At 42.1% G+C, this 9947-nt stretch overlaps 1 protein-coding gene across 1 annotated transcript in view; it reads left to right on the top strand.

The window, feature by feature from the left end:
- Positions 1-275: 275 nt before the first annotated feature.
- Positions 276-9947, top strand: part of T265_06776 (hypothetical protein) — a gene marked incomplete at both ends in the record, with an annotated part of 26061 nt that continues 16389 nt past the window's right edge. The window contains one exon of the mRNA XM_009172129.1: positions 276-1349. Within this exon, the coding sequence (XP_009170393.1) occupies positions 276-1349 (1074 nt within the window). The remainder of the gene's footprint in view (positions 1350-9947) is intronic.

Below are 9947 nucleotides of genomic sequence, written 5' to 3'. Positions count from 1 at the left end.
TGAGTGATCACTTGTGAGCCAGATAATTCATGCTTGAGTGAGAAAGCTCTATACTGTCTACAAAAAGAAAATAACTACCATACGCATAAAATCATCACTTATTACAGTTCCTGCACACTACATTATAAATCCATATGAAAACGGGACTGGTTCCAGATTATTGACACCATTCCTGAATTCAGGGCCCGGGATTTTTTAAAGCACCGTCGGCGCATTGTTGTCTGCGATCACCGTTTATGACGACATACGAGAGTCCTTTGAATGCTACAGCCCACATGAGTACGCTGGAAAGTGGAATAAAGCTCAAAGACGTCGCTTTCTCATTTGGAACCGCAGACACTTATTCACTGTCCACCATATCTGATGAAAATCAACCGATACTCATGAATGGTAAGCGGACCAATTGCCCATCACCAGATATTCCAAACGAGAAGTCATTATACCTCCCCGGCTCGTATCCCGCTTCAGTGAATTTCAACCCGATCACTCCTTCGTATTCCTTTACAGAGACGCGCACGAACAATTCGTACGAATATACACAACAGTGGTTGAGTAAATCCCCCACAGGAATACGTTCTTCTGAGTTCAACTATCCACCGAATGATTCCGATTTTATGATTTCGTCTAATTTTTCGAATCCTGCAAATTTAGCGGAAATAAATTACTCGAGACAGGTGTGTGGTTTCGATGTAGACGCTGGCATTAGTCCCACTAGCCAGACCAGCCTTCCTACATCACTTAAGGCTCCAGGTCCCGTTATTGGTGATTCGGTGAAATCCGGAAACCCCATGAACTCGGATCATCGTCAGCTTGGTTGCACAGATCGGACTTCCCATTACCCAAACTATGATTCGGCAGAGATTCGATCCACCGACTCTAATCTATTGGAACCGAATACCCGACAGGCATCCAAACTCGAGTCATCCCACGGAAAAGATCAGGAGGCACAAATAAGAACTTCGCAACCCCGATGCGCTTCGTATCAAAAGACAATCTGTCCAAAACCCGATCCGGATGAAGTAAAAAGTGTTGATGATACGGAGAACGAAGAAGATGAACTGGATTATTTAGACGAAGCAGAATCCGACGAGGATGGTGGAATATCAACGCGAAATGGTGGCCAAAACTCGGAATCAATGGGGTGTAAAGATGGCTCTGAATTGCATGTAGGGGTTCGAAACTACGACTTGAAACGAACACTGCAAGAGGAAGACAACATCTACTCCCCACAAGCACCGTACGAATCACTAATGTCACACGGAAACAAGGATATCCTGTACGACTCGGAGTTACATTCCGGGTCTACGTTGGATGATCATCCATCGATTCACTACGGGTCGAATATCAAGGTGAGTTCCATTACATGGACAAGATTCCGCCTTTCGTCATATCCTTAGAAGCAACGAATTCACAATATCATACGATACTTGCTTGTGTTGACTTACTCTTTAATCTACAAGCTCTTGTCAGTTCAGTTTCCTGTAAATAAGACCACTCTAGACCGTGATTAGCAAGAGGTTGTACACTGAAAGATCGCCAGGACTGCATACCTCATGAAACCCACAGAATGGTTCAAATTACAACTCACAATAGGAGTGTTAAGCACTCCGTGGTTGAGCACAAATGGGAAGCCGTGTGGTGCATTCGATTTACGTTATTACACAGATGCACAGCAGGCGAACTAATGCTGGGTCGCTTCTCGAATTAATACATCTCAGAAGGTTGGTAGTGTCTGTGGAGTGATTCACTATCTCTGCAAATAGTTTTTTAGTCACTTGTGGATTATTATTGACGTTCATGTGCTAACGGAAGGATGCGAATTCGAATAATTTTTGTGTTCTTGATAAGCACACTGTAGATAATTTAAAATCAGGATAGGGTAAGTGCGGGCTTCTCGATGCAGGCCGAATTGGACTTGTATGGTGAGGTTCACAGTTGTTCCGCGTCTATCCTGAAAATTTGTCGGGTAATCAAATTGGAATGAAGTCTATAGAATTTGAGCGTTTATCTCTACGAGTTTGACGGATCCACCGTTTCGGACTCCGATCACCAGCAGCTGAACATAACTTTTGAAAAATACTATATGCCTCACTTATATTTTGTGGCTTGAGATTTCGATGGCTTTAACGCATTTGGAGAGACAATGCACTTTTTGTCTCTCTCTAGAGAAAGTAGCACTGAGCTCGGGAATTCGGTAGATGGATGTACCCAAAAGTAAATACTGAGGGTTTTGTGTAAGTGTCTAGATTCAGTTTAAAGTCACCAGTATTAGGAATAAAAAAATGCATAGTTGCTCTTCAGTTCGCAAGCGCTTTGAATAGCACAATCTTAGGATTCCAGCCGGTTAATCTTACTGGCATAGGTAATGTTTGGAAACGTGATCTGAATTCTGGCAAGGCATGTTTATATAAATGCATATTCGTAGGGAACGATCGGATTTTTTACAATTTTCCTATGGTAGAACTGTTGTATCGTTTTTGCATGGTTTAGCATATGCGTTGAGTTATTTTAGGGGCCTGTAAGAAAGAAGTTGGGTAGTCGCACCAAACTTTTTGAATTCGGTTACATCTATCTCATTGGTTTCAACTAGAACAGGACGGGTGACGAGACTACCTTACTATCAACCAAACTCCCCAGCGAAGTGCAACAGCAGACTGCTACCAGAGTGAATTCAGCCTGGGAAATGAGGGAAACAACATGGTTTTCCTAGTCCCTTCAGAGGATATGTAGTTCTCATTGGATGTTCTCCCCCATGAAAGGAATGGTTTGTAAGAAACAATGGTGCACTTTCTAAACTGGACTAATGAAGTTTTAGTTGTAACTTGGTTCTAAAATGCACGGTCCTAAATGCATACGGTAGAATAAATAACCTCCTATGCAGTAAAAGCGTCAGCTATTTGAAGCCCTCGCATAGCTGTAACTGAGACATACTGATGCGTCGTAGACTACTTGCAAAATAGCCATCAAGCTCATTACGACTGAGTGATTTTTTGCAACCTAGCTAGTTTCATATTAGCACCACACGTCAAGCCGAATTCCATCGCAGCGGTTGAAAATGTGGCTCTTGGGAACTTGGAATTCTCCGAGTCATCTTGCGCTGCCCGGTTTATTCTTCCAATTTTGTAAGCAATCCGTGGTGTTAATTGATCTACTAATGACACCTCCCTCATATGCTCAGGTAAATTATGGAGTTAGCCAACTCAATTTCAGTAAGAAAGAGCGCTTGAATCAGTTAGACTTCGCATTTGGTTTTGTGAGAAACGGCCTAATGTGACAGTAGCCTAACGAATAGAAACCAATGGTACGGTGTAGTTTTGATGTGGTGTCCTGGCAACCAGAGAGTAACTCCTCTCAACAACGGAGTACCTGAACAAAATCAATAGCTTCTTGAAAGTGCCCACTCCTCAAAAGCAGTTAATTTTCCCTTCTGTGAAACTGCATCATAACTCATAATGAACAAAATTCCTGCCTATCTTTAATGGTGCTCTTTGTCTCAGCTGCGTAATGCCTTTATTACCGTCAGTAATGTCAATTCATTGCCAGCTGTCGTCCAGCAGCGATCAAGTCTATCAGGTGCCCAATTTGAATCGATTATTTGTTGAAGGGAACCATAGACTGGCTCCTTAAACTGAATAAAGTTCGCGCCTCCAAAATCGTCCTACCCATGAACAATTTCCTCGAAGGGAAAGCACCGCCAATTCGGTTCTCCGAGATTTAGTAAGTGAGATACCAAGCTCCAAAAGTCTTGCATAGGTCACTACGATGTTGATTTGCTAAATTTACTACCATAATATAACGCTACATCAACTGCACCACAAGCGGAATCACTATACCTCCAACTATCTACAATAATCTCCCCCAAAAGCATGACACGACGGGAAAGGGTTTTCCGACATGCCCCTCAGGTGGATGAAGGCTGACATAGATCACAACTAAGTGTGAATGTACTGAAACCACTTTGGGAAAGTCACCTTTCCTCTGTCTGTGGTCAGTGTATATGATTACCATAAATACAGTTGAAAGTGACTAAACTACATTACATATTAGCCCTGGTGCACATGTACCCGTCTGAACAAACCAGACTATTTCTTCCAATGATGTTTTGAAACACTTTCAGCAGACAATGTTGAATTGAATTCCACTGAACTTCTACCGCTATTTTGAAGCGAGAAAAACAATAAGCCCTAATATTTCAATGCTCTGTGGCTTATTTCGAATGTCTACTATATTCATTTAGTATTATCACAGTTTCAGAATTCCGACTTATATAAAGTGGTCAAAAGTTTGATTTTTAATTTAGGAGTGAGTGTTAAGTGTGTGGTGGAATATACTTGTTTTAGTAAAGGTATACTGACTGACCTGCGACATCCTGTAGCAAGTGTCATGGAAACTGCTTTACCGTATTCAAAGAAAGTTACTTTTTACACGGAAATTCGTCAAGAATAGTAGTCATTAAGTCAACTGATACACACAAGAGGGGAGCATGCACATTTTGTAAACACTGATCATTGGATTGTTTATGAAGTTCACGCCGAGGTAAACATGTGAGGAATTGAGCTGCAAACAGGGCATGAACCAGTTGTGAAGGGAGACCGGAATATTTGTTTATATGCAACGTTGGTCTGAAATCACATGAGTCCGCTAGGTGTAATGTCATGCTTCGTCGTAACCATATGGTCACATCAGTTGCTTACTTCATAACTTCATGCTTCAAAACGTGAGACTGAAGTTAGACAGACCATCTGTAACTTAGAGCTCTTTTCATTTGAAAGTCAACTTGAGATTCAAGTATGCAAAACCTAATTACTTTGTTGCGTTGGCAACCAAAACTGTCAGGTAGAAATTACAGCTGTTGTGTTTTGCCACACTTTCATGAATTCTAGCTTTTCCAGCAGTCCTTTCAAAATGTATGTACAAAGCTCAACTGACGAAAAGAGAACTTGATTTAAACTCATGCAGTAGATGAGACGGTAACAGAAGTATGAAAATCCTCGTCATACGACTGAATAACAGAGCGGCTAGAAAAGCTGAAAAGAAGAATCAAATGCAATGTTGAAATGGGCCACCCTTCCTCAGGCCTGTACAAACACTGTCATCATTTGTGATGTGTGTGTTGGATAGAATTTATAGACTAACTGAACCAAAACCAGTGTACTGGATAGTTTACAAAACAGATAGCTTATTGTTGGGACGACGTTCTCAGAAAGGAATGAAATAAAAGACAAATTAACCTTGTTTCGTTGCCGCTAGCTTTGAGGTTTACTGAACTGAAGTGATTCGGGTTGGTTTCACGAATGAACATCCCGCAAAGCAGCCTAACAAAATTAATCGGTTATTACAAGGTTCGTCCTCTGCCAGAGTCACAGAACTTTCGATTTTAGTAGATCTTGACAAAGCAAAATAACTTCACCACACCTGGTTGTTCAGTTTTTTTAAATGTTGTTCGACTAGACACGACCGGAGATGTTTTCACTGGTCACTTTGTGCCCAATATATCAATGAATGAACAGGTTTATCGGAAGGTGAGATCTCCATGTAAGGTGTAAGTGTCATAGCATTTCCCTTAGATCAAAATGGAACAGCTGACTTACCAATGGACAAGGTCGTGGATCTTGTTGCCACAGTAGTTAAATAGCAGAAGCATCCCTGATTTCCAGCCATCTATCGTATTCCAGAAGAGTGGAAGTATAATATGGAATGCTGAAATTATGAGCTCCGAATTCATATGAAGAATGCGGAGCTGTGGGGTCTCTGGACTGTCCTTTCTGCAACAATTTATTCACAAGTTGGTCTGCGACACATTTCCTAGTTTTTTCCAGACAGTAACGTTATAGAGTTTGTCAGAAACACACTTCGAATTGATCTGGTAAGCAAACCAGACATATGCATTTTGAAAGAGACGCTGACCCAATCCGGCTGACAAGACCCCCCAAGTAAAAAGTATGCAGAGGAGATGTCTTAATTGGCAAGCATTCCTACTATATTCAAGCCTCAAAAGTTAGTGTCAGGCTGTCAGATAAAGTGGGAACAGAGAGGATTGTGTTCATAACCTGTTATTTGCAGTTTTGAAACGACCAACTTGACGGACTATGGAATAATCAGTCATTAAATGTGAAGTTAGCTTCAGCGGTATGAACAAGGTGTGAGCAAGTGCCCGTTCGATAGACGAAAGGATGTTGTTGGAATTCTGGTCTCTGGAACTTGATTTTTGTTCTGTTTTGTAAAAGCATTATTTGTCTACCCCTAAGATGTCAAACTCAGCCGGCAAGCCAGGTGACTGACAACCGCACCGAAGGCAAAAAGAGAAGGCTAGGGTTGCTGTAACATTAACGGTATTTCAGTAACCAGAGTTGAAAATCACCACAACGAATAAAACTAACAGAGCAATGAGGGTGCCTTAGGAGATTTTTTTCGGTCACTGATCTTAAAAAAATGTAATGATCATTTAGGTTTTCTTTTAAAAACTATCTGAAGGTAATCATGAACTATCATTGCTCACCTGTCTCTCAAGTATGCCCCGTAATTCTTAGGTGTGAATGTATTTCTAACTGTATGTTTCTATCCACATAATGCCAAAGGTTTCAAATTTTGTGACGAGTCGATAGTACATACAAAAACAATGCGCTCTTGGATAAGATCGATTGCGATGTGGAGGACATCAACCTGAAATGACCATAGAAGGGCTAATTTGAGTTTCAACGTGAGGGTCACTGCCATGCAGTCTCCACTACTGAGAATGAGCAATAACTGCTATGCATTATAAAGCAGACAAGATCATCTGTATTTCCACGTAAGCGGATCAGCTAAATCACACACTGAATGAAGTAGGACCGTTTGTCACATTACATGGTTTTGGGATTAATGAAAACCGATTATTCTTCTTAGGCAGTCGGTTAGACAGGTGATCTCCTAAGTTCACCTTCAGGTGCTCATGGTCTTGTCTTTCCTTGAGAGAATCATACTGTACCAAGATGTATGGCAAATTCGTGTGACCATGACTCATTTTATCGGGGTGGGTGAACAGTTACACTTAAAGTAAGAATGGGTGTCATCCAGTAACAGCACTGTTAAAAAGTCCACAAGAGTCTCTTGCAACGCTACGGTTCAACAGCAACGACAACAAGGATGTTACTTGAACACTGGAGAGGACCTCTAGAGTGAGACGGAGAAATACTTTACTTTATAAGCGCTAAAATTAGGTCCATCATTAAAATATCCCCTCAAGACAGCACCTCAAAAGAGAGACCCCCATCCTGTACAGTTCACGTAGGTATTCACAATCAACCAGAACCTTTTGTGATACCTCTCGAGGAGAGGTCACCTCTCAGGCAGAATAGCTGTCGCTTTCTCATGTGGTGAACTCCAGTGGGGATATTGTTTTGTTTGGCGGCACAACCAGTTACTTCATCTTTTGATAACATGGCCTCAGTTGGCCAGCATTCGTCCCCTTCTAGTTTTACTAGATCTCAGACACCACCTTCTGGGTCGTCAGCAGGTAGAAATGACCCTCCTGGGCTTCGCAAAAAAACGTCGTGTTGAGAAATTTGATATTCGGGCTAAAATCGTCTACAGAAGACAAATGTTCTGTAGATATGGATCTCCCTAATGATATTGCAACGTCCAGGGTAATCACACCGGGCCATACCTGTTAAGCTACCGCCTGAGTATCTGAATTGAAAAAGCAGGAATCGTTCTGGGTTGGTATCTGTCGAATCCCGCTTCCTTAACTTGGTGGTCTAGTCGGGGCGGAATTCCGAATACGAACAATATCAGTTGAAATGCTAGAATGATAGCAGGATGATAGGGTGAAGGTATTCAGTTAATCAACTCCGATAACGGAAATTTGAATGAGTCAATGTGTCATTCACCACCACATATACGGATTGGATATGGATTGCTTCAGTTTATTTTGACGTTATGAATATGACATCACCGTACGCCCTCGACTGGCTTATCTCAACCTCTGTCAGGTAAACCATAATGCAACAGGCGTTATCGTTCTATATGTCACGCGTCCTGCAGTGTGCTTTACTGATATCTATATTTGGGTTGCTTTGATGGAAAACGTTTTGGTCTGTCTGCTGAGAGGCGTTGAGCTTAAAGAGTCATTCTGTAGTGTAACGCTGTAGATGAAAGGCTTGTGATGTCATCTCAGTGATCGATGTCACATTACGACAGTTCTTCATTTTGAGTTTCGACTGTAAAGAGAGCACGGGGTAAACGGAACCGTTACCGATGTTCGTTATCAAGTGTTAAGATCTTATCAGCTGATACTGAGGGCTCATCATTCATGGGTTTTGCCCATCTACCCGCACCGGCATCTGTTCCTGCCACTGTCTACAGCTGTGATCAGCCTAATTGGTGATGGTAGTGATGGTGAGAATGATGACTGGTACATGAGGGGTTAACCAATGACCTTGATCTACCTGCATTCTAATGGGAGAACCGCTGCAGCTGTGAGTAGTCAAGGCAACACATAATGCGGGTCCTGCCAGGTCTAACAACATCAGGTAGAGGTGAAACTAATCATCACACATTAGTCCCCACCTTCCCCACGTGTACCGTAGAACGGGTGAATATAACCGGCCGTATCGTTTTGCCCATTTCTGCCTGATGGCCCTGCTTCGAAACGAAACAAAGTAGTGAAGTTAAGATAGACTAGACTGATACTAGACCAAGAGTAAATCGGACTATATACACTGATGTGATGACTGAATATCCCGTCTGGCTACTGGACAACTGAGAAGAGAATACCGATTCAGACAGACTCGAACTACCATAGACTGTTCGCGAAAAATACACCCAGGTCGTTTTCCACTGAAATGCACACGAATCTCTATTAGGCTTCTCTACATGAATTGATATATATGGACCCTCAATGTAATCAGCTACTCCATGAATGGCGCCATCTTTTTGCTCTAGACAACTTGCACCCTGTAATCATGCTTCAGTCGACCATAGAAGCCCGGCCTACTAAGCAATTTTCTGTCATGCTATTTTACTGTCGTTTGAAGGCTGTGTAAAGCTAAGTGTAGTTGTATAATATCATCAAGCGTGAAATCCCAACTGCTCAATCTTCCACACAAGTGTTTGGACTTCTGCTGAACTAATCGATGAACAACGGATGCGTTGATCGTATATCCGGAATAAGCGATATGCCGATGACTGCATGTGCTTCAGGCAAGAACCGCTCATGATTATCAACCTGAAATCATGGGAGCTTAGATAAGTAAAGTTCGGGATGATGCTTTTGTAACTAGGGGACCAGAGTTTTACGGAGTAAATTCAGGAAGTACGAGACTAATGGGGTTGGTTACCAACGAATGGAGTTTCCACGCTGGACAACGCGGAAGGCTTTGTAATGCGTCGATTAGTTGTTGTCCCACGGAATGAACTTAAGTGGGGACATGCAGTAACGTGGCACGTGGGATGGAAGAAGAAGAATGCGCTGTAGGATGTATCCGTTTGGATATGTTCCGAGATCCATTTAGTAGAAATGTATTTTGTGAAGCGTGATAAATAGAGCCTGGGCATAAAGTGGAGCCGTCAAAAAAGTGAAGAACCGGATGTATTTTAGATCCCAATTTCATATACTTCCCCATGGCGAACAACCGGCAAGCATTTTTCTTATCGAATATGGTGTAGAATAATTATCGTCGCTTTTTATGTATCTTTATGTATAACTGAGAAGTCCAAGCATAAACGTAAGTTCCCTTCCCCTTCAATGAAATGGGTACACCTGGGATTCCCCCAGTACAGCGATTCAGATCAAGAATCTTAGAAATCATGGGAATACAAGTAGTATGAAAGTTCGTAATGTACTACTCATAAGGTTGCTGAAAATCCATCGACAGCCCACGACCGGTTTTGCCCTTCTTGGGGCTCATCAGGTAGGCGCAGTCCCCGGGTTTCCGTCAACCTTATGTTCTACTTCAAACAAAAATATT

The sequence above is a fragment of the Opisthorchis viverrini genome (assembly GCF_000715545.1).
Source record: "Opisthorchis viverrini unplaced genomic scaffold opera_v5_145, whole genome shotgun sequence".
In the NCBI taxonomy this organism is placed as follows: domain Eukaryota; kingdom Metazoa; phylum Platyhelminthes; class Trematoda; order Opisthorchiida; family Opisthorchiidae; genus Opisthorchis; species Opisthorchis viverrini.
This window is presented reverse-complemented; position numbering and strand designations above follow the sequence as displayed.